The 25,857-nt window shown below is 47.8% G+C and overlaps 1 protein-coding gene across 10 annotated transcripts in view; it reads right to left on the reverse strand.

Annotated features, from left to right (window-relative positions):
• SRRM1 (serine and arginine repetitive matrix 1) overlaps positions 1–25,857 on the reverse strand; it is an 85,215-nt gene that overhangs the window by 45,367 nt on the left and 13,991 nt on the right. For 8 of the 10 annotated variants that reach the window (XM_077295906.1, XM_077295907.1, XM_077295905.1 and 5 more), the window contains 5 exons: positions 19,452–19,622; positions 18,564–18,643; positions 18,264–18,488; positions 10,316–10,504; positions 10,098–10,217 (listed from right to left, as the gene is read on the reverse strand). In XM_077295906.1, the coding sequence (XP_077152021.1) occupies positions 10,098–10,217; positions 10,316–10,504; positions 18,264–18,488; positions 18,564–18,643; positions 19,452–19,622 (785 nt within the window). Of the gene's footprint in view, positions 1–10,097; positions 10,218–10,315; positions 10,505–18,263; positions 18,489–18,563; positions 18,644–19,451; positions 20,258–25,857 lie in introns of all 10 variants that reach the window. The other 2 variants (XM_077295912.1, XM_077295913.1) reach the window with 1 other exon arrangement.

Raw genomic sequence — 25,857 nt, forward strand, 5'->3', positions numbered from 1 at the left:
ATGTGAGGGAGGACTTTACTCTGTTTATAATCTAGCTGAGATGGACCCGGATATGTAGAATAAACTGAAGACTCTGGTTGCAGTCTCAGCGGGATGGCTCATTGATCAGAAGCTCGTTTAAGTAGGGAAATATGAAAAATCCCTTGGATAGAAGAATGACCCTGACCACTGCCATGACGTAAATAGTCTGGGAGCAGAGGCTAGGATGAAGGGGAGGGCCGTGAACTGATAAGGACCCTCCTGGATCGCACATCATAGGAGCCTCTGAAGCTAAACACACAAGAATGTGAGAAATTCTCCCGAGTCCATGAAAGTGATTACCGAACTTAGTTACATAGTCCTGAAAAGACAGGACTGAACGTGACCGGCAAACCACTTGAGGACTAAAAACGGAGGAGCATTCCGCCTTTCTTCGTGACTAAGAAAGAATAGAATAGAACCCCGAGAACAGTACGTTCCTGGGGACGGGTACGATCACTTCTGTGAATGGCAGGTAAAGACTGCCTGAAGAACTGCTGGGGCCTGCGACATATGTCTTGACGGGCAAAAAAACCAAAAGGAAACTTCTTTCTGGGGAGAAGAACGGTCGATATTGAAGCCGGAAGTCGCTCTCTCTCTCTCGAGGTTGAAGCAACCCATTCCTATTAAAAGGACATTAGGTTTGGCCCGGAAAAGCAAGGTGTTTTTCCCCGCCAGTGGCATCCGAAACTATTGATCCAGCTTGGATCCAAAAGATCTAGAGACTTGGGAGGCAAAACCAGTGAGTCCAGAGAATGCGACGAATGGCAACGATGCAGCCGGTAGTCGTGACGGAACAACCAGCCACATCAAAAGGGGAGCGGACACGAGATATTTGCTGGCATGGGCCATCTGATCTGGCCTCCCATCCGGAGGAATGGCCGCTAGAATACCTTGACGAAGTATTCTTGCCCCAACAGACATGGAATTTGACACCCAGGTGTAGGCAAATGTGGGACAGAGAGAGAGAGACGCCAGCCGCCTCCAAGGGTGACTTAAAGGATTCAATCTGTTTATCTGTAGAATTCTTAAGGGATGCACTGATCAGTAGAGACAAGGCTGTCTAGGAAGACAGGCGAGAAGGCGGCGGATCCACCTTATGGATTCTGCCCATTTATCAAGAAGGCCTGGTCTAAAGGGGTAGAGGATGTGTAGCTTCCTCCTACCTGGGAGGCGCTTTTCAGAGTGTTCCCAGTGTTTAGACATAGTCATGACAAGTTCCCTGTGATCAGGGAAAATTCCGGGAAAAACCATTTTTACCCATTTGAGAGTAACGGAGTGCTCGTGAGCAGGAGCCTCATCCTCCCGTAGGTTCAGAAATTTGGTATTTTGCCAAGATGAGGCTATTGAGCGTATCCTGCATCTTTCAGGTCTGGTCCGTATCGGACTCAGACTGGGAATCCATATCTGACCCAAAAACCACCTCCAGGGAGGGGCATGGGATGAGGAATGCATCCAGGAGAAAGTAGAGGAACCAGCCGGTTCTTTTGGTTTGTACGCCATCTGTCCCTATGAAGGTCGCAGTCTGGTGCGTGCGAATCACTGTGAGAGGTGTTCGGAGCACTGGTGGCAGAAGACAAATGTGTAGGACGCTCCAGGACCTGGACCAGGGACTGGGAGAGTTTGGTCAGATCTGAGACCGACTGTGGCCTGGCAACAGCCCACTCTGGAAGGAGGGGAGTGCTCTCATCCCGGGTGTTAGAGGGTTTCTTTGAATGCCACTGCTCTTGTATGGATGGCACAAGCATCGCGGATTATAGAGACAGGAATGGGCCTCCCAGAGATTGGGCATACGTAATAGGCTAGGGCTACAGCTGGGAGAGCTAAGCCCTTGTGAAGAGAGAAAATAACCAGTCTGAGCTGGTCCTACCTGATAACAGAGACAGCTGTCAATGTTCAGGCGGTCACCAGAACCAGTAGGTTAATGAAGGACGCCTGTTGTGCCCTTCGGAAGACGATGGTGGCTGCACGATTCTTCATACGGTTTAGAATCTTCACTCAACCTGCAGGCAGAGATACACTATGTCCCCCCCTGTGGAGGGAGGGGGGGGGGGGTGCGCGTGTATCAGGAGAGAGGGAGAGAGAAAAAACACTCTCTCATTAGGCCAGGAGACGGGGCCTCAGGGTATGACGTGCCCTAATGAGCAGAGATTCCCGTAAGAGGGCGTGGCTAAGCGGAAGGCGACCGCGGCTACACAGGGTCCGAGGAAAAGGCAACGGGTACATATAATTATGCGAAGCCTCCGCACCGACATTGACAGGACCGGAAATTGGCATTAAAGAAGTTCCTAGTCCGGTATGAAAATTGGCCACGTCTGACAGTGTCAGGAAGTGGGGGCCCCAAAGTTGGGGACTAAATTAGCAAAGGACATGGAATTATGTGTAGTCTTGGCACCCGTGGTGACAGGGCCGGTAAACGAAGGTCCTAGTCTGCGTCTGGTGAGAGTAGGGGCCCTTCCGTTGACTGTGCCACCAGAGGAGTGCACCGGGTAGGAAGAGGAGGCCCCTTGATAGGGAGAAAAGCGCACGATAAATGCGTGCACTTAATGCGGAGGGCGTTAACGAAGCACTAGCCCAAGATGGAGGAGGAATGGAGGCCTCGTTGGGAAGGGGGGAGTGGTTAAGCGCACAGCCAATGACCGGGAAGAGAGAGAAAAACCCGATAGGTCCAGCGGCAGAAGGGGGTGTGTGAGCTGTATTAAAATATTGCTGGGCGCCAAGAAAGCGTGGGCGATTAGGAGGCGTGGCCGACCGGCCCGAACTGAGGGAAAGTGAAAGTAAAAAGGGGAGCCGCGGCGCTGAATGGAGGCAAGCGGATAGCGATTCGCTAGAGCCTGCGCGCGAGGACAACGCCTGGAATAGACGGCAGGGCAGCTCAGAAAGGTCCAGGGGAAGGAAGGGAGCCAGCGTGGAAATGGCGCGTAATACAAACACAATCCCCTTCCCCCGGTATATCTTCATTACCTTGATCTTCAGCGCTGTATGGTGAGGATCGTCCAGGGGCCCAAGGGAAGGCAGGGACGCTGGAGAGTAGAACCCTCTTCTAGGAGACGGCATCATCCCTCTTAGGGAAAAGGGGGGAGGTCACCGCTGGTGACTACCGTCTCCCTCTCAGCCCTCTCCGAGGAGAGGGGTGAGGAGGAAATTCGGCAAGGACCGGCCACCAAACTCACCCTGAGGCACCAATGACGGCGCAGGGGAGAAGTGTCCTGCCAGCAGGCCTGAGTGTTGCAATGTGGGTGACACCACACTGCTCGCTCAGCCGCTAATAATGGGAAGGCAAAGTGAATTAACTCCCTGATTCCCTAAAAGTTGAATCTGAAAAACAAAAAGGAGATTTTTGTGTACTCACCGTAAAATCTTTTTCTCCGAGCCACTCATTGGGGGACACAGGACTATGGGTGTTATGCTGCTGCCACTAGGAGGACACTAAGTAGACAGAAAGATTAACTCCTCCTCTGCAGTATACACCCCTTCACTGGATACATTTCAACCAGTTCGGTAGTAAAGCAGTAGGAGCATGAACAAAGAAACTATGTCAAAACCAAAGAAGTAACAACAAGCCAAAACAGGCTAACAGGGTGGGTGCTGTGTCCCCCAATGAGTGGCTCGGAGAAAAAGATTTTACGGTGAGTACACAAAAATCTCCTTTTCTCCTACGCCTCATTGGGGGACACAGGACCATGGGACGTACAAAAGCAGTCCCTGGGTGGGGAGCAATATGCTAAGACCCCATGTACCACTGGCCTACGGCTTAAGGAACTGCCGCTTGCAGAATTTGCCTGCCAAGGGCGGCGTCTGCAGAAGAGAGAATGAATGTGGTAATGCTTGGTAAAAGTGTGCAAACTGGACCATGTCGCAGCCTTGCAGACCTGCTGTGCTGACGCCTGGTGCCGAATGGCCCACGAGGCGCCCACCGACCGAGTAGAATGGGCCCTGATCCCAGCTGGGATAGGAACACCCTTGACACGATAGAATTCTTGAATGGCTGACCGAATCCATTTAGCCAGAGTAGCTTTGGAAGCGGGAGAACCCTTCCTGGGCCCCTCTGGAAGTACGAACAGGACATCCGACGTGCGGAAGGGAGCCGTCCGCGAGACGTACCGACGAAGAGCCCTCACCACATCAAGAGTGTGCAGAGCCTTTTCGATGCGATGGACTGGTGCCGGACAGAAGAAGGCAGAACAATCTCCTCATTGAGGTGGAAAGAAGAGACGACCTTGGGCAAAAAAACGGGAGAGGTCCTCAATACCGCCTTGTCCGGATGAAAAATTAGAAAGGGAGGGTGGCAGGAGAGTGCAGCCAACTCCGAAACCCTTCTGATGGACGTAATGGCTACTAGGAAAACTACCTTCCAAGAAAGGAAGGTCAAGGAAACGTCCTGTAGCGGTTCGAAGGGAGTCTCCTGAAGAGCTCCGAGAACTAAATTAAGATCCCACGGATCCAAGGGCATTTTGTAGGGAGGCGCCACACGGGAAACTCCCTGGAAGAAAGTTTTCACCGGCAACCCATTGGCAATCTTCCGCTGGAAAAGGACTGACAATGCCGAAACCTGACCCTTTAGGGAGCTAAGGGCAAGTCCCGACTCTAGTCCAGACTGAAGGAACTCCAGTATGGGATAGAAAATAACAGAGGAGATCAACCCTGTGCATCGCACCATGAGAAAAAAATTCGCCAGGTACGGTGGTAACTGCGCATGGAAACAGGTTTCCTAGCCCTGATCATGGTGGAGGACACCTTGGGAGTGAAACCCGCTTGGCCTAGAATCCAGGACTCAACGGCCAGGCCGTCAAAGACAGGGCCCCGGAGTTCCGGTGGTAAATCGGGACCTGTGAAAGAAGATCCACGCGATCTGGAAGACGCCAGGGGACGTCGGCTACCAGCTGAACCAGTTCGGCGTACCATGCCCGACGCGGCCAGTCTGGCGCGACGAGAATCACTGGTACCCCCTCTGCCCTGATCTTTTTGATGACCCTCGGTAGCAGGGGAAGAGGAGGAAAAATATACGGGAGGCGGAATTGGCGCCAAGGCAAGACCAGGGCGTCTACTCCGAGGGCCCGTGGGTCGAGGGACCGAGCAAAGAACCGTGGAACCTTGTTGTTCATCCTGGATGCCATGAGATCCACATCCGGGGTCCCCCAGCGACGGCAAATCTGCTGGAAGACCTCCGGGTGAAGGGACCACTCTCCGGAGGCGAGGCCCTGGCGGCTGAGGAAATCCGCCGCCCAATTCTCCACACCTGGGATGTGGATCGCCGAGATGGGTGAATGGTTTGACTCCGCCCAATGAAGGATGTGGGACACCTCGCCTCGAGCATAGCCGTCCTGCTGCGGGTTCCGCCCTGACGGTTGATGTATGCCACGGCCGTGGCGTTGTCGGACTGGATTCTGACTGGGTGACCTGCCAGAAAGCGGTGAAACTGGAACAATGCTAGTCTGATAGCTCGAATCTCGAGGAGATTGATGGAAAGGCGAGACTCTCGAGTGGACCACCGCCCCTGGGCTGTGTGATGGTTGAAAAAAAGCTCCCCAGCCTATGAGGCTGGCATCAGTGGTCACCACCAGCCACCGTACTGGGAGAAAGGACCTTCCCTGGGTTAGGGAGGACTTCAGCGTCCACCACCTGAGGGTCTTCCTGACCCGTGGTGACAGGATAAAGCGGCGGTCGAGGGAGGACGGGTTGCCGTCCCAAGCCGACAGTAGCGCATGATGCAGGGGACGGAGGTGGAATTGCGCAAATGGAACCGCTTCCATGGCTGCTACCATCTGCCCGAGAATTCGCATGCTGGCACGAATGGAGTGGGAGACTGGACAGGAAAGACTCTGAGCTCCCCGCTGCAAGGCCAAAGCCTTGTCTTGAGGGAGGATGACCAGACCGCGGGAAGTGTCCAGTATCATCCCCAGAAAAGAGATTTGTTGAGCCGGAATTGGAGAAGATTTTTCGAAGTTTATCTTCCATCCCAGACGAGAAAGAGTATCCATCGTGAGAACGACGGACTCTTCGCACGCTGGGTAGGAAGGACCCTTTATCAGTAGGTCGTCCAGGTACGGAATTACTACCACTCCCCTGGAATGAAGAATGGCCATGGCAGCTGCCATGACCTTCGTGAAGACTCTGGGAGCGGTGGCGAGACCGAAGGGCAAGGCCACAAATTGGAAGTGTTCCCCGTGAAAAGCGAAGCGGAGGAACTGCTGACGCGGAGGGAAGATTGGTATGTGCAGGTAGGCATCCTTGATGTCTATGGATGCCAGGAATTCTCCTTTTTCCATGGACGCGACCACAGAATGGAGGGATTCCATCCTGAAGTGTCGGATTTTTACGAATTTGTTTAGTAGCTTCAGGTCTAGGATCGGACGTAGTGATCCGTCCTTCTTTGGAACCATGAATAGGTTCGAATAGAAACCCTTGAATCTTTGTTCTAGGGGGACCGGAATGATGACTCCGTCCCTTTGTAGTGCCCGTATTGCCTGAAGAAACGCTGTGGCCTTTGACTTTTGAGGGCAAGACTGGAAGAGGCGCGTAGGGGGGGGGGGGGGGGGGGGAGGAAAATTCTATTTTGTATCCGGTGGACACCAGTTCTCTGACCCACTCGTTGGAAACGACTGAGAGCCAGGCTTGACGGAACAAGAGCAGGCGTCCGCCTACTTTGTTGGTGCCCACCGGATGTTGCAAGGAGTCATTGAGTGGAGGATCCATGGGATGTGGATCCCTTAGACCCGGGTGGTTTAGGCCTGGGTCTCCAGTTACGATTAGGTCTGTAAGAGACCTGGGTGCCTCGGCCACCGCGCGACCCTCGTCCTGATGCGGGGGTAGAGGATGTGGAAGACCAGTTGGCATTGGGACGAAAAGGCCGAAATGGAGGTTGCTGCTGGTACCGAAAGGGCCGGGTAGGTTTTTGCTGGGGGAGAAATTTACTTTTTCCTCCGGTAGCATCCGAGATCATTTGGTCCAATTTTTCTCCAAATAACCGACCAGCCTGGTAAGGCAGGGCTGTTAGAGAACGCTTGGAAGCCGAATCTGCTCGCCAATCCCTGAGCCACAGGGCTCTCCTGATGGAGATTGCATTGGCGGCTGCCTGTGCAGCGCAATTGGCTGCGTCCATAGAGGCGTTGACTATGAAATCTCCGGCCTGGGCTATCTGGTTAACCAGGATGCTGGCTTCTGGAGGTAAGTCACTGACTTGGATGGTAGAGGAAAGTGTCTCGGTCCAAGAAACTATAGCCTTAGCCACCCAAGAGGCGGCGAAGGATGGAAAGAGAGAGGCTCCTGTGGCCTCGAAAGCGGAACGGGCCAGATAATCAATCTGGCGATCGGAAGGGTTCTTAACGGAGGAACCGTCCGAAAGAGACAGGATGGTTTTGGACGCGAGGTGTGACACAGCAGGGTCCACTGAGGGAGACTGCAGCCAGTCCTTGATTAGTTCCCGAGAAAAAGGATACTTGGCCTCAATGGACTTTTGTCCCATGAAACGTTTATCTGGACGATCCCTATGTTTTTGTACAATCTCCTTGAAGTGAGGGTGACAAAAATCTTTTGAACACGTTTAGTCTTTTTGAAAGACACTGCGTGTTCGGGTGCCGATACGGAGTCCTCAGTCACCTTCAGGGTCTGGTTGACCGCCTCGATGAGAGAGTCGAGAGACTCTTGGGAGGAGGGGGAGCCCTGAACGTAGGAAATGTCGGACTCATTTTCAGAGTCATCCGGGTTTGGAGAAGGGGACCGGGAAGCAGAGCTTGCAGGCACTGAAGGGCCCGCTAGCTCATGGTCAGGGGATGAAACGTGAACACATTTTCTAGAGCCCCGGGTAGAAAGTGACCGGGTACGCCCCCTGCTGGTAGACTGATCCATACCGTCGTCTGAATCCTCCGCGGTCCGACCTGGAGAGGGGCCCCGGAGGGAGTCAATTGCCCTGGCTAGGGAAGCCACAGATCGTGACAGAGAGGCTGCCCACTCTGGGGGGCTAGGTTCTACAGGGTCGACGGCTGCGGCATCGGCGACAGCACCGGCGGCTGCAAGAGGTGGCTGCACAGAGGGCGAGACACAATCTGCACACAAAGGGCTAGTGTGAGCTCGGGGCAGGGCCGCATTGCAAGTGGCACATACAGTGAAAAACACTGTGTGCTTCTTGTTACCCTTTTTTGTCTCCCTGGATTGAGACATAGTGCCTTTGTAGACAGAGCCGGGCAGTATACACAGGGAAGGGGTTAAGCTTTCTTGAAGCAGCTTACCCACGGTCCTGTCTGTGTCCCCGGGGAGAGAAATGGCGTGGCGGTTCTGTAGACGCGTGGGCTCCGTACAGAGAGAGAGGAAATAACATGGCCCCCGAGATTTGCAGGGCGCTTCTCGTCCCAGACGAGAAGTGCCGATGTAGGGGGCGGAGCTACGGCCGTGGGAGTGATTTTGCCCACTGCGGCCTACTCCGGCTGAAGAAGCCGGGGACTAAATTTCTGGGGCCTGCCGGCGACGTGCGGCGGCGGCCGCGACGGAGCATCTCTGAATCCTCCGCCGAGCACCGCCGACCCCCCGGTCGGCGGCGCCTCTCCCTGGGGACCCGGACCGCATCGCTGCCGCACACGGGGTAGCAGGGGGGTATGTACTTACCGCCGCAGTGCCCCGATTCTCACAGGTCTGCTTGGGCGCTTCTGTGAGGGAGTGTCCTCAATCCATGCACCCTGGATGGGGATGGAGAGGCCCCTGATGCATCTTCTGTTGGTGCACCCTGTTGGGGCTGCGGCACATATTCCCCTCCGGACTGCATTCTTCCAGAGCATTACTCTATTGCAGGGGGTGGGGGGAAATCGGGACCAAGGAGGAACCGTTGCCCCGGCACAAGCTTTCCGTGTCCCATATTGAGACCTAGTGCCTTCGTCGCAGGAGAGGGACGGGGAGGTATACTCGCCGTGCTCGCCTGTTGCTGGTTCGGGGGAGAGCGGACCCTATGAAAAAAGGACCCGTCGCCCCCTTCACTCCGTTAGATAAAAAATAAAAAATTTACGTAAAATTAAAAATTAAAAATAAAGTTGGGGTCTGAAAAACAGACCCAAGTGCCTCCTACAGACACTAAGCAAGAACTGGTTGAAATGTATCCAGTGAAGGGGTGTATACTGCAGAGGAGGAGTTAATCTTTCTGTCTACTTAGTGTCCTCCTAGTGGCAGCAGCATAACACCCATGGTCCTGTGTCCCCAATGAGGCGTAGGAGAAATAAATATTTAGTAAAACACAACAAACATGCGAAAGCAAAAAATGATTAGCTGCGGATCTGGGAGATCCAGGTCCGCCTCCTACAGACTCTAAGCACAAACTGAGGTACTTCCTGCCTGTCGGTGGGTGTATACTGTAGAGGAGGAGCTATTTTCCTTTTTTTGCATAGTGTCAGCCTCCTAGCGACAGCAGTATACACCCCATGGTTACCTGTGTCCCCCAATGAAGCGATAAAGAAAAGTATTTTAAACCAAAATAAAAAGCTAGCAAAGAATATACATCATTAGCTCATATATCATCTTATACAGAACTCAAGTCTCATACTAACATTATCCCCTTAGTGATCAGGCCTACATAGGCCTTAATGGTCAAGGTAATGTTTTTTTTTTTCACTTCAGCAGCCTTTTTTTTTTTTTCTTCATTGACATGGCTGTAGGACATTTTCTTTTACGAGAGACAAATTGTCAAAATGTAAACATTTTTTTTTTTGGGGGGGGGGGGGTTGCAATGCAAATATAGAAAAAAGAAAAAACTAATTCTGGTTTATTTTTTTCTGCTCATGCTTCAGACAAATTCTTGAATGACTTCTTCAGGTTGTTAATGTTGAGTGAATACCTAATGTCTGCAGTTCAAGGTGTCACTGACAGATCTGAGCTGGGTGTGCTAGGACCCAGCAACCCTGCTCTGTGGGCAGAAGCAGTTCTTCTGTCCACTTCATAGCTGTCACCGAGTGCTATGTAACAGGCAAAAGAAAAGATGGAAGCGGTGATAACAGATTCCATCTTTTCATCAGGTTCCAATAGCTGGTGAACATTACAGGAGCTTTAACCCTGCACCGTAAATTATAGGAGTAAAAATAACAGAATCAAATAGTTACCGTCTAACTGGACTTCGGCTTCTCTTGTGTCTAGGTGGGGGAGGCATTCGGCGAGGAGGGCTTCGCCTTCGAGGAGATGGCCTACGACGGGGACTAGGTCGCCTTCTTGGGCTGTAGGACCTATTATATAATTAATGTATCAAGATCCACATAAATATCCTATTGAAAAACCAAAATGTAAAGAACTGAAATAAGGAAAATAAAAAAATGAATTCTACCTGGATCTTGAACGATGACGTCTTCGTGGTCTAGAATGGGAAGGGGAACGAGATTTGGACTTGGATTTTGAACGTGAACGAGATCTGTGACGATGTCTCTCTTTCTCTTTAATTTTCCGGGAATTTGGTTCTGGTGATGCATCCTTGGTGTCTGGTGCAGAATCAGGTTTGGAGACCTTAACTATGTCACTGGAAGAGAAGAAAGTTTTCAATATACCGTATATACTCGAGTATAAGCCGAGATTTTCAGCCCATTTTTCTGGGCTGAAAGTCCCCCTCTCGGCTTATACTCGAGTCATACCCAGGGGTCGGCAGGGGAGGGGGAGCGGGGGCTGTCTAATTATACTCACCTACTCCTGGCGCAGTCCCTGCAGGTCCCCGATTCTCCGGGTGCCAGCAGCTTCTTCTTGTACTGAGCGGTCACATGGTACCGCTCATTACAGTAATGAATATGCGGCTCCACCTCCCATAGAAGTGGAGCCGCATATTCATTACTGTAATGAGCGGTAACGGTGACCGCTCAGTACAGGAAGAAGCTGCGGCGCAGGGGAACCGGGGACTGCACCGCGCCAGAAGCAGGTGAGTATAATGGGGAGGGGGGAGCGCAGCGCTGCGCGATATTCACCTCTCCTCGTTCCAGGCGCCGCTCCGTCTTCAGCATCTTCTGCAGTGACGCTCAGGTCAGAGGGTGCGGTGACGTGCTTAGTGCGCGCCCTCTGCCTGAACGTCAGTGCAGAAGACGCTGAAGATGGAGCGGCGCCGGAACGAAGTCAAGTGAATATTGAAAGTGCCGGGGGGCTGAGCGACGGAGAGGTGAGTATGTGATTTTTTTTTTTTAGGGCAGCAACAGCAAATGGGGCAAGTGTCTGTATGGAGCATCTTATGGAGCCATAATCAAGGTTTGTGCAGCACTATATGGGGCAAATGTCTGTGTGGAGCATCTTATAGGGCCATAATTAACGTTTGTGGAGCATTATATGGGGCAAGTGTCTGTATGGAGCATCTTATGGGGCCATTATTAACCTTTATGCAGGATTATATGGGGCATATTTTAATATGGAGCATCTTATGGGGCCATCATAAACTGTATGGAGCATTATGTGGGGCTCCTGATTCAATATGGATATTCAAAAACACTTAAACTACTGATGTCTCAATTAATTTTACTTTTATCGGTATCTATTTTTACTTTTGACAATTACCAGTAGCTGCTTCATTTCCCACCCTAGGCTTATACTCGAGTCATTAAGTTTTCCCAGTTTTTTTGTGGCAAAATTAGGGGGGTCGGCTTATACTCGAGTATATACGGTAGATCTTTAGGCTACTTTCACACTTGCGTCGGTATGGGCCCGTCGCAATGCGTCGGGCCGATGTACCGACGGAACCTGTGAAATAACTGCAAGACGTGGGCAGCGGATGCAGTTTTACAACGCACCCGCTGCCCATTCTGAAGTCTGGGGAGAGGGGGCGGAGTTTAGGCCGCGCATGTGCGGTCGAAAATGGCGGACGCGACGCACAAAAAAAAGTTACACGGAACGTTTTTTTTTGTGCCCACGGTCCGCCAAAACAAGACGCATCCGTCGCACGATGGATGCGACGTGTTGCAAATCGTCGCAATGCGTCGCTAATGCAAGTCGAAAAAACGCATCCTGCGGGCAACTTTGCAGGATGCGTCTTTTCTCCAAAGCAACGCATTGCAACGTACTTCACACGACGCAAGTGTGAAAGTAGCCTTAGGAGGGAAAAGAAATAGGGAGAAAAAAAGAGCTAAATCGGGGGTCTCTATGGTCGTGTGCCATATTACTTGCATCACAATTGCATCAGCGTGAAGAGGCCCCATGATAATCCTGTCAAATACACCAACTTGTAAAGACCATAAAAAGTCATAGTTACTCACCGATAACGGTGTTTCTCAGAGCCCATGACAGCACACCAGAGAGAGGGGATCCGCCCTTCAGGGACAGGAAACCTACAGGATAAAAGGGCAGTACCTCTCCCCTGCATCAGTTTTGTTTACAGAGCATCGGAGGTCCTCCAGGTTAGTCACAACAACAAAAAAATATACAATTTTATCATATTGCTTAACAGGTAAACACCGTGTCTATATGAAAAGGCACTTCACACAAAATAATGTGCACACCGCACACGTGATGAGGGGGGGAAATAAGTAGGTGCTGTCATGGGCTCTGAGAAACACCGTTATCGGTGAGTAACTATGACTTTCTCAGTCGCCCATGACAGCACACCAGAGAGAATTGCAGAGATATATTGGTTAGGGAGGGACCACAGCCTGTAGAACCCTTCTTCCGAAGGTTAGGTCAGACGAGGAGGCTAGGTCTAGGCGATAGTGTCTGAAAAAGGTTGAAGGTGATGACCAGGTGGCCGCCTTACAAATTTGATCTAATGGTACCTCCGACCTTTCGGCCCAGGAGGTCGCCATAGCCCTTGTAGAGTGGGCCTTCAGTCCCTGTGGAATGGCGTTCCCGGTGGATGAGTAGGCCAAGGCTATTGCGTCTGTCACCCATCGAGCAATAGTGCCCTTAGAAGCTTTGAGTCCTTTCCTAGGCCCCTGGAAACAGATAAAAAGAGACCCTTCCTTCCTACACTGTTGGGTGGATTTAATATATTGGATTAGACACCTTCTCACATCTAGTGTGTGGAATTTTTCTTCTTTCCTATTTTTAGGATCTGGACAGAAGGAAGGAAGGATTATTTCCTGGGACCTGTGAAATATGGATGCTACTTTGGGTAGATAGGCAGGGTCTGTTTTTAGTACAACCTTATCATCCAGAATTTGTGTAAAGGGAGGGTTTGCGGACAGGGCTTGGAGATCACTTATTCTACGGGCCGATGTCAGGGCTATTAGGAGGGCAGTTTTAAGTGATAGAATCCTAAGAGGTATTGACTCTATAGGCTCAAACGGGGGTTCTGTCAGGGCTGACAAGACCAGGTTCAAGTCCCAAGTTGGTAATTTTTTTTACTGTTACAGGTTTAGACCTTGCGGCTGCTCTGATAAACCGCATCACCCAAGGGTTTGCTGCTATGTTTTCACAGTATAGTGCTCCTAGAGCTGATATTTGTACTTTTAAGGTACTTATTGAAAGGCCCAGGTCTAACCCCTTTTGTAGAAATTCTAATATTTCAGTCACTGGAACCCCGTCTTGTAACCTGACCCCGGAGGAGGATAAAAAATTTTGCCAAGTTTTACCATATATTTTTGTGGTCACTGGTTTTCTACTTCTCATTAGTGTAGAAACTAGTTTGTTAGAAAAACCTCTATTCCTCAATAGTGACCTCTCAAATTCCACGCTGTTAAGTGGAGATTCTCTGACTGGGGGTGGAACACCGGTCCCTGAGACAGAAGGTCCGGAAGATCCGGAAGGACCCAGGGATCGGTGATCGATAGCATCCTCAGCCAGGAGAACCAGGCCCTTTTGGGCCAGAAGGGGGCTATTAGGATAAGTCTGGATTTGTCCTGCCTGATTTTTCGCAGAACTGCTGGAATGAGGATGATGGGAGGAAATGCGTATGCAAGAGATTGTGTCCAGGGAATCGTAAATGCATCTACTGCCTGAGGATTCCCTCTGGGATCTAAGGAGCAAAAGGTTTTCACCTCCTTGTTGTGCATGTTTGCAAAGAGGTCTATTACAGGGATGCCCCATAAGTCTGTGATTTTTTTGAAGATTCCCTGATTCAAGGACCATTCCCCTTGTTTTAGTTGGGTACGACTTAGAAAATCCGCTTCCTGGTTCTCCACTCCTTTTATATGTAGGGCTGATATGGATAGAAAACTGTTCTGTACTAGGCTGAGAATTTCGGAGGTAGTTTCCATTAATGTTTGAGACCTGGTACCCCCCTGGTGGTTCAAGTAAGCTACAACTACTTTGTTGTCCGAAAAAATTCGGACGTGATGCCCTTGTAATTCTCTTAGGAAAAAACGTAGTGCATGATTCACCGCTCTCAGCTCTTTTTGGTTTGAGGAAGTCTCGAGTTCCTGACTCGACCATACCCCCTGAGCGACTTTGTTGTTCAGGTGAGCCCCCCACCCTGTGGGACTTGCGTCTGTTGTTACTATCTGAGGGTTCTCTATCACCCATGGAATCCCTTTTGATAGATTGGTGGGATTTAACCACCAGGTTAGGGAATGAATAACAGGCGAACTTAGAGTCATGCGACCCTCTAATCGACCTCTTAGCAAACTCTGTTTTTTTAAAATGTCCCACTGGAGGGGTCTCGTGTGGAGCTGCGCCCACTGAAGTGCTGGAAGGCAAGCAGAGAGGGACCCCAGTAACAACATCGCCTTCCTGAGAGACATGGATGGTTTTGAACAAGCTTCCGACACTAGATGTAATATCTTTTGTCTTTTCTGCACTGGGAGGCGACATTCTTGGGAACTTGAGTCCAAAGTGAGACCCAAAAATTCCTGAACCCTGGTTGGTTCCAGTTTTGATTTTTGAAGGTTCACCAACCAGCCTAGTTTTTTCAAAATGTCTATCACTCTTTGGCAATGCTGACTGCAGAGTTGGGCCGAGCTGCTTACAATCAAAAAGTCGTCCAAATATGGAACGATTAAAATGTCCTCTTCTCTTAGATGTGCCATCATCTCTGCTACCAATTTGGTGAAGATGCGAGGTGCGATTGATATGCCAAAGGGAAGGGCTCTGTATTGGTATTCCCTTATCTGCCCTTTCATGACCACTGCCAGTCTGAGGAATTTTTGAGAATCTTTGTGGATGGGGACGTGATAATACGCGTCGCTGAGATCTAGAACTATCATAAAACAGTTCGGAAACAGGTTTTTTATTGTCGACTTTATTGATTCCATTTTGAATCGTTTGTTCTTTACGTAAGTGTTTAATCTCCGTAGGTTTATTATGGTCCGGAAAGACCCGTCTGGTTTGGGAACCAGAAATAATGGGGAGTAGAAACCCTTCTTTCTCTCCAGAGGGGGAACTTCCAGGATGACATTTTTGTCCAATAGTTTTAGGATTTCAAGTTCTAGGGCTTCTTGTTGTTGGGGAGAAGACCTCAGTGGAGTTACTACATAATGTCGGGGGGGGGGGGGGGAGGGAAAAAAATTCTATTTGAAGTCCCGCGTTTATCAGATTTAGTATCCAGGGGCTGGTAGTGATTTTTTCCCAGGCCGGGAGGAATTGAGAGAACCTCCCTCCCACCCTGGGGGAGATGTCACTTAGGGGGGGGGGGGTTTCTTATCTCGTGGGGAACTACCGAAGAGGAAACCTCTCTCTCTTCTTTTCCCATCATCCCAGCGGTTTTGTTCTCTTGGCGGTCTTCTCCTAAAGAATTTCCTACTCCGAAAGGGCCGTTTATTGAACGTTTGAGGTAGGATGGGGAACCCCTTCTTTTTATCACCTGCTTTTTGCAGGATGTCGTCTAGAGTCTCTCCAAAGAGAAACTTGCCCTCACACGGAATAGAACATAGTTTGTGTTTAGTTTGTAAATCTCCTGGCCAGCTTTTGAGCCACAGGGTTCTGCGTGCGGCATTCGAGAGGGCTGCAGATTTAGACGTTAATTTAATCGAATCGGCAGACGAATCGGCTAAGAATGCCGCGGCACCTCTAATCATGGGAATAGAGTCTAACACCTTATTTCTGGGTACCCCATCCCTCAGTTGTTTCTCTAAGATGTCAATCCAGATCATAAGGGAGCGTGACGTGCAAGCCGCTGCTATGGCCGGTCTCAGGCATCCCCCTGCCGACTCCCAGGCACCTTTGAGAAAGGTGTCGGCTCTCTTGTCAAGAGGATCTTTTAGGGTTCCCATATCTTCAAATGGTAACGCGTATCTTTTTGAGGCTTTAGCTACCGCCACGTCGAGTTTGGGAGCCTTATCCCATGAAGAGGAAGCTTCCTCTTCAAAAGGATATTTTCTTTTAATAGAGGGAACTGATGCATTTTTCCTCTCTGGTTTTTCCCACTCTCTTTTGATTAAGGTTTGTATATTTTCATTTAGGGGAAAAACTTTCCGCTTTTTTTGGCATAGTCCTCCGAACATGACATCCTGAACGGTTTTGTCAGGACGAGGGTCCAATACACCCATTGTTGACCTCACCGCTTTAACAAGGCCGTCAACCTCATCTAAGGGAAAACAATGACGACCTCCCCTTTCGTCATCTGAAGAAGAGAAGGAGGAGTCCTGTGTATCTGAGTTTACGACATCAGAGCTGGAGGAATCGGAGTTCCTATAGGGATTAGGTTTTTCCTTACTGACTTTCTTTCCTCCTTTAAGGGTTTTAAACACAGATTCCACCTCTGTTTTGATTACGGACCGTAACTCAGAGGCAAAGTTTGGAGTCTCCTCGCAGAGGACTTGACCGATACACGAATCACATAACTTTTTATCCCAAGATTGCGGTAATTCTATATCGCATAATGGGCAGGTTCTGTGCTTTGTTTTTGCCGTTCTCTTCCTTGCCTAGGATAAAGGAGAAGAGGGACCCTAGTTACAAACAAATGAGCTTTCACGAAGATCACTCACCAATCAGACGCAGCCACAGGTACCGGTTCTGGAGGAGGGGTAGGATCTTGAAGTGAGAGATCCGTAGATGGTAGCTGATTCACCACACTGGAACCCTTGCTACGTTGCGTGGAATGGCTACCAGACCGAGAACTCCGGGTGCCCGTAGAGGTTCGCTTCTTTTGTGCGTCCGGTTTCGGTCGTTGATGGTGGCGCTGCTGCTGCTGTGGTGGCGGCGGCTGGAGCTGCTGATCGCTGTCTTCCATGGCTCTATTACCTTGGGACGGCATGCAGCAAGGAGTCTCCTATGCGCACCATCTTTTAAGCAGAGCGCTTCTTAATAGCCCCTCCTCTGTGGCTGCGTGAAGGAGGAAGCGTCCCCCTTTTTTTTTTTTTTCCCGACATGCTACTGCGCATGCGCGCGCCGTCAGGGACCCGGAAATGAAGCAATCCAGTTCCGGGACAGCGCCATCTTGGTACACCTTAGTTACAGCGCTGCCCCCGAACCGGAAGCCATCATATTACCTCCGGTGCGGCGCCATTTTGGAAACGCCGGCGTCCTGTGCGGCAGAGTGTCGGGAGCCCCAGCCTCCTATCCGGAGTGGCGGCTACACTTCCCCCCGCTCACGCTGACGGCCCGTCGGTCGCAGCCGTGGCGGCTTCGGACACCGCACCAGCCGTGGCAGGGGCCTCCCCGCTGCCAGGACTCGGACTGGCCGGCTCCGGATTCCAGGCTTCTTCACGGTTCCAGCTTCTCAGGTACCGTCCAGAAGGTTCCCCGTCAGGGACAGGAAACCAAACTGATGCAGGAGAGAGGTACCGCCCTTTTATCCTGTAGGTTTCCTGTCCCTGAAGGGCGGATCCCCTCTCTCTGGTGTGCTGTCATGGGCGACTGAGAAATTAGCACTAATTTATAAGACCCATATCTCTGGAACTGAATGGCCAATATAAAAATAAACAACAAATGCCATACATAGGGGAGTGGGAATAGTAAAAAAAAACTGACCACTTTTGACCTGGTGGTAAATGTGGCCTTAAGCAAGTTTCCCTGTGTCACTTGGGATGTTGGCTAAAGTTTTCATTCTTATTAATAAAAGACTTATATGGGAGTGGATCTTCTGAACTCAAGTTATTGATGCCTAATTTTTCCTTCAGTGTTGGCTGGTGATCAGGAATGCTACACAAGGTCAAGTCCAGTTAGGCTCAGTTACTGCAGTCTACCTCAAATACTTCAAAATCTACCTCCCATCACGAGGGACTCCCGCTGCTACTCTTTACACTGCAGAACCACTCATTTCAAATAACTATTGCCGTGACAAGCACATCAACACCAGGAATCATCACAGAGTGCCAATATGTTATTTCAGAATGGATAGTAAAATTGAAAACTAAATATTAAATTGAATCCCTGGTGAACTACTTTATTTTTTGACAGATATCTAGCCGTGTTAGAATGAGTTCTCTCATAGTTACCTAGAGGATGTAGCCTCTTGTACAGATGGCTCCTTCACTTTAAGTGATGATGTTTCAGGTTCTTGAACTTCCGGCTCTATTTTATCAAAAACTGGAGAAGGACTGGGACTTTTTGTCTTGTGCCGTGGTGAATGAGAGTGACTTCTCTTCCTCTCTCTTCTGCTAGGAGACCTCCTGCGAGGTGAGGATGACCTCCTCCTTGGTGAAGATGACCTAGATTTTCGTCTAAATAAAGGAGATTTAGATCAGGCTCACATTAAAAAAAACATAGAAGCAAGCAACAAAAGAATTACAAATCACCTTCTTGGACTTCTAGATCGATCTCTTTTATCTCGGTCATCATCTTGCTTCTTCAAAGATGCTAATTTCTCTTGCTCAATCTAGAAGTCACAAAAGTAAAAAGATCAGTGATTTTATATGTGAGAATAAACTGATCAACAAATTATGTTAAAATGTATTGTATGGGTCGATATAGATGTGAAGATAGCAAATCAGTGTGCAGAGTATGGCTGCATAATTTTTTTTTCTTTACTATTCTCGTATGATTACTTTTCATGATCCTTAAAGAAATTTTTTATTTGATCTTTTTAAAACTATAATGTATGGGTGCATACAAACACTTGAGATACAAGTGAATCAGTTGTGAAATTGAAAGCAAAAAGATTTATTCCCAAGGCTGGGTTCAGATGAGCTTAAGAAAAATAGACCGATTTTAACAAGAAAAGGGACAAGGGGTGGGGGGTAAACCGTAGACTTGAATGGGCAATTCTCATCCAATATATGAAAAGAACAGTATGTGAGCGGTGGCTTCCGTTCCCAGGGATGCATTGCGTGAAGGACCGGAGATGACGTCCATCCTTGGGAACGGAAGCCGCCGCTTGCACCGCTGAGAGCCGGGGGCAGTCGGACGGTAAGTATATCCATATTTTTTTTATTTTTTTTACATGAATATGGTTCCCAGGGCCTGAAGGAGAGTCTCCTCTTCTCCAGACCCTGGGAACCATCTGGACCGCACATGCCGTATAAGACGACACCCGGCGTATAAAATGACCTCCGTCTTATACGGCGAGTATATCCAAAACTCCATATTTTATATGGAAAAGTTGGGGGTTGTCTTATACGCCCAGTCGTCATATACACCAGAAAATATGGTAAGTGTGGAAATAAATACCTCAAAATTACACATACCTGTCTCTGCTTTATTTCTTCTTTCTTTAATTCAAGAAATGCAGTAGGAATACCAGCAATGTTTTCTTGTGCACTCAAAAGTAAGGGCCATAACTCTCCCATGAACTCCCGGGCATTTTTGCCATTTAGGAAGCCAGTCAAGTTAATCTGCATCATTTTAGAGTCTGGATTCTGTAGAAAAAAATTAAAAATAAAACAGGAAGATTTACAGTTGATTACTGAAAGCATTATTATTTTTACGCACCATGTGATTTTTATATGCAACTAGTTTGTACAGTAGTAAAAAAACATCTAGCTTTGCCCATGTCTTTGCAGCTTATATTCTGACAAAGATTAGTCTACCTTATCAAATGGCCTGTTAATCCTTTGTGGTTGTTGCAGAAAGATGCAAACACTACTTAGCATCTATCGTACATACTCACTAGAAAGTGGTACTCTCTGCCTATAACTTATTATATCTTTGCAGGCTAGAAGGATTTAATGCATTCCCCTGCAATGTGTAAAGTCCATACACTACACTGATGGACGATACGTTGAGATCAGGTATAGTCCACAAAGGCTTAAAAAGTTTCTCAACAATACTGGACAATTTGACACATTATTTGCTTAGTCAAGCAATGAGTCCATGTGACAAGCACAGCGAGACAGCATAAAGTACAGATTCCAGCAGTCTTCAGCCTCTTCTCAGAACCTTGGGGAGGTTTTAGGGATCTCCAAGTTCCCCTGGAGAGAAAGGTGTTCACGTGGCTTGCTTCCGACTGCCTACAGCAACTCAACCACCTTGAGTTTAATGTTATATCATTTATCTAAATTGCAAAAAATGAACAAGCAATAATGAGTATACAGCTCGTTAAACTCATGTTTGATAAACAAATATACAAAAAAAAAAAAAAAAAAAGACTGTATTGAACTGTTCAAGTGTCCAATCAAATCAGGACTATACTAGTTGCATTATGAAACTGCCGTTTAGTAGTAGTAGTAGCGTAGGACAAGTACACCATAATAAAAAAATTAAAACAAAAATACAAGCTGGTAGAATCTCAAGTTTGGAAGCGACCTATGGAGCAACTAACTTTTCAGGGGTTAGTTATTGTCACCCCAAAAATGCCAATTAAACTGCATGAACATATATACAGCAGAAATAGCCTCTATAAAAAGCATACCAGGCATATACAATTTAACTTAATATTTGCTGAAAATATACGGTACTTTTATTTAATATGCACTTGAGGGCACTTCGGTACACCTTTGGTGTGGCCTATGCGCTGGTGCACAGTTACACCCTCCTCCTCCTATTTCCATATTAAAGACAGTCCTTTATCTTGATTGACAGTGTTCAGCTGATGTGAGTGAACACTGTCTAAAATCAGTTTCAGTGCCCATTAAAGGGAACCTGTCACTCCCAAAATCGAAGATGAGCTAAGCCCACCAGTATCAGGGGCTTATCTACAGCATTCTGGAATGCTGTAGATAAGCCCTCGATGTATCCTGAAAGATGAGAAAAAGCGGTTATATTATACTCACCCAGGGGCGGTCCGGTCCGATGGGCGTCGCGGTCTGGTCTGGGGCCTCTCATCTTCTTACAATGACGTCCTCTTCTTGTATTCACGCTTCGGAGCAGGCGTACTTTGCCCTGCTGAGGGCAGAGCAAAGTACTGCAGTGCGCAGGGAAAGGTCAGAGAGGCTCTGCGCACTGCAGTACTTTGCTCTGCCCTCAACAGGGCAGACAAAGTACGCCTGCTCCGAAGCGTGAATACAAGAAGAGGACGTCGTTGTAAGAAGATGGGAGGCCCCAGACCAGCATTCCAGAATGCAGTAGATGAGCCCCTGATGCTGGTGGGCTTAGCTCATCTTCGATTTTGGGGGTGACAGGTTCCCTTGTGAGCGACAGTCGATTCAGGCATAACGGTGCACCAAGACAAAGGCAATGTCAAGGATGCACCGAAGAGCCCTCAGTGGCATATTAAATAAAAGTAGATTTTTTTTTTTTTTTTAGCAAATATTAAGTTAAACTGTATGTGCCTGGTATATTTACACAGCTCCTATATAAATGTTTATGCAGTTTAACTAGCACTTTGGCGGTGACAGACTTGCCTTAACAGTGGACTGTTTAAGATAATGGAGCGCTACTCCTCAATACACTGATGTCCACAGATCGGACTGCATGTACATCACAGATTCACATTGAAGAGGTATTGCCATCCTATGTTAAAGGGGTTGTCCAGTCCAAACTGATAAGTCCGCAGTTACTCTATTCACCGATTTCTGAGTCGGGACCAGAGAGTATGTATGAGTTATACATACTCCCGGGACAGAAGTCGTCTAGTGGGTGTGGTTTCACTCCATACACTTGCATTGAACAAGGCTGCGCCCCGTCTAGTGACGTGGCCGTCCAGTGGGCATTGGGCCTGCTAGAGGTTGCAGCCTCACTCCATACAAATGTATGGAAGCGAGGCTGCGCCCACTGGCCAGGAATATGTATAACTCATACATACCCTCTGGTCCAGACTCAGAAACAGGCGAATCCCCGCAGCACACAGTATGCAATGGGGGGATTCATAAGTTTGCAGTCACACAGAGTGACCGCAGACTTACTGATTTGGACCGGACAGTCCCTTTAAGTCATCATATGTCCTATACGAAATATGAGAGTTTAATATAAGCAAAACATAATAAATAATGGTAGGGTTCAAAGCACAGTCGTAAGGGCAAGCACCACCAGTTTAACATCTATTTATTAGGTCTGTTCTGTCAGAATTTTTGGGATTAATAAGGATCATTGTTACACGTTATAATGCGGAGTTGAGTAGACACGTGTAGTCTTTGTAGTGTTTGATGTGGAGAATGAAGGGGCTGAAATGTTTGGGATGTCACAACTATATGGATGTACAAATGCATTTAAAAAATTTTTAGCGGGTGCCAAATTTCTTGTTGTGAATTATTTCTATTAAAGTCCATGACAGATTTTAAATTAATATAAAACTGAACCTTAAAAGGGTACCTTCCGATTAAAAAACAGCTTTTAGTAAATCAATGATACAATGCCTCTTACTCATTAGGCTACCCTCCCCTCAAAGTGTTCATTTATTCTGAATTGCCAGGTAAAATCCATCTCCCAAGATGAGACTGCTTTTCAGCCTAATTGACAGATTAGGATACATGCTCCCCATAGACTGGAAGTAGGTGCTATGATGTCTCCCATGCAGCATACAGGGGAGATACTACCCACAATCTCTGCAGCTGGCCATTAGAAGCAGTAGTATATAGGACATTACACAGCAGTATGGATCGATGTAGCAGTGAATTCAGTGTGGCAGTGCGCCAATACTATTAGAAAGCCAACCATTAGCAGCATCTGTGTATCTCTCGCTCTGCTGCCGATTCGTCTTCCTGTCCTATCTATGGACCTCTATGGGCAGCATGTACCTGGATTCCTAATTAACCTTACCACCTTCCTGTAGGAGTCAGTCTTCAGAGCCATACCCTTATTCCATTGACATAGCCATATAAGGGCTTATGTTTTGTGGGATGAGTAGTAGATTTGAATGACATAATTCATTTAACCATATACTGTACTATTAAGTGGGATGAAATGGTGAAAAAGTTGTAGACCAATAGCTCCATTATTCAATTCACATAGATGTATGAGGTCTTTTGTCTGCAGCGACCTGTATTTTATATTGCTAGGTTTTGGTTTTTTTCCTCTTTACAGCAATTAGCTTATGAGTTAAGTTTATATTATGATACTATTTTTTAGGCCACGTTCAGTATTTGTAAGCCAAAATCAGGAGTGGGTGAATACATAAGTGGTGCATGTGTTTCTATTATACTTTTCCTATGATTGGATGCGAAAACCAGGAGTGGAACCAATACTGATGTAAAATGCTGAGCAAATACCGAATGAGTGAATGTGGCCTTACTTTTACAATAGCAAAATGGTGACAACATTTTTTTATTCAATGACTTCAATTTTTCTAAATAATTTTTACGAGCAGCACGGTGGCTCCCTGGTTAGCACTGTCACTTTGCAGCACTGGGATCCTGGGTACAAATCCCACCAAGAACATCATCTGCAAGGAGTTTGTATATTCTCCCTGTGTTTGCGTGGGTTTCCTCCGGGTACAGGAATTTAGATGGTTTGCCCTAATGGGGACAGTGATTATAATGTATGTGAAGTGCAGTGGAATAGGATAGTGCTATATAAGTATGATAAATGGTAAACTAACATTTTTCAGTCTTCCTAGGGAAGTTGGGATTGTTTGATCATTTGAACAATACACTACAATTCCTTTGTATTGAAATAAGAATCTATACCAGGGGTCCCCAACCCGTAGCTCGCGAGCCACATGTGGCTCGCCTGCTCCTGATATGTGGCTCGCCGACGGTCACAGAAAGAGTCCCCAGGGAGCCGCCCCGCTGCCTGTAATACCCGCCCAGGGCCGGTGTAAACACCCGGGCAAGTGCCGGGCTCCTGAGCAGGCAGGGGGGCCCACTCGCCGCCGGGGACACTGGCGGGCTTAGGTGGACCCCCCCCCCCCCCCGCCTGCTCCGGGCCCCGCCACTTGCGATACTTACCCCTCCTGGTTTCAGCGCTGCAGCGTCTTCCATCCTCTGACTGTGACGTTCAAGTCAGAGGGCTCGATGACGTCACCAGTGTGTGCCCTCTGCCTGAGCAGTCACAGCACAGAGAGCAGGAAGACACTGAGGAGTCCAGAGTAGAGCAGCGACAAGCAACGAGAGGTGAGTATTTCATTTTTTTTTATATATTTGGAGCAATATATGGGGACCTTCAGAAGGGGCCCATATATGGAGCATTATATAGGGCTAATTCTATATGGAGCATCTTATGGGGCCTATAATATAGGGAGCATCTCATGGGGCCTATAATATAGGGAGCATCTCATGGGGCCAATTCTATATGGAGCATCTCATGGGGCCAATTCTATATGGAGCATCTCATGGGGCCAATTCTATATGGAGCTTCTTATGGGGCCAATTCTATATGGAGCTTCTTATGGGGCCAATTCTATATGGAGCATCTTATGGGGCCAATTCTATATGGAGCATCTTATGGGGCCAATTCTATATGGAGCTTCTTATTGGGGACAATTCTATATGGAGCATCTTATGGGGCCAATTCTATATGGAGCTTCTTAATGGGGCCAATTACATATGGAGCAGTATATGGGGCTAATAATATATGAAGCATCTTATGGCACTGTTAAAGGGTATTGACTTTTAAGATTGCTACTTCCAATAGGTGGCACTAGAGTTCAAGTCCTCTTTGACTAAGCAATTTGCATAACAATAATGTAAAATACAGTACATAAGGATAGAGTGAAAGTGAAAATCTGCATGTTATTATTTGTGCCTTCTCTAGGTTTTTCTATGACTATCTGCACTGTGGCTCTCGACCAACTTTCATAGCGGAATGTGGCTCTCAAGGTAAGAAAGATTGGGGACCCCGATCTATACAGTTATATCATACCTTATATCTTTAACACCCTTCACCTGGGATTAAGCCCTTAATGACCGCCAATACGTCTTTTTACTGACCTGAAATATAAGAGAATAATATCCCCATACAGGAGACAATCCAGCAGCTGTCGGCTGTACACTATAGCTGACAACTTGCTGCATCACTAACAATCAGTGTTGGCACCATCCATATCTGTTTAACCCCTTAGATGCTGCTGACAATTGTGACTACATCATATAAATGGTAAACAGAGTGTGGCGGCTTCTTCTTTATCTTCATTGGCACCCTGAGATCATGATCGTGTGGACCTGAAGTTTGCCATGGCAGTTCATGGCCAAATGGCGGTCTTAGAGTCGGCCGGCTATAGTAACTTGTTCAGAAGTTAGTGATATTTAGGTGGTAAAAACACTTTCATTCCTGTCATGTCTCTTTGCATCAATTACTGAAAATCACCTGAAGGGTTAATAAACTACCTGACAACAGTTTTCAATAGGTCGAGGGGCGCTGTTTTTAAAATGGTATCACTTTTTTTTTTTTTTTGGGGGGGGGTGGGTTTCCAATATTTCGGACCCCCAAAGTCACTTCAAACCTGGATAAGTTCCTAAAAAAAATAATTTTTGTTTCCTTGGAAAAATTACAGCTACGTTTTTAAAATGCTAACAAAATAAAATAACATTTTACAAATGGTGCTGAGTTAAAGCAGGCATGAGCGAAATGTTATTTATTAATGTTTTGCTATGGTATGACTATCTGGCTTAATGGGATATTCATTTAAAGTTTGAAAGTTTAGTTATTCTTTGATAAATGTCACTGACATTATACTTGTATCATTTAATTGTTTGATGCATTTAATAATCGGAGGTACACTTTAAAGTCTACAGTCATTCTTTTTGATCTACATTCGTAAAATTAGCACATCACTAAACA

The sequence above is a fragment of the Ranitomeya variabilis genome, chromosome 3 (assembly GCF_051348905.1).
Source record: "Ranitomeya variabilis isolate aRanVar5 chromosome 3, aRanVar5.hap1, whole genome shotgun sequence".
NCBI classification, from domain to species: Eukaryota; Metazoa; Chordata; class Amphibia; order Anura; family Dendrobatidae; genus Ranitomeya; species Ranitomeya variabilis.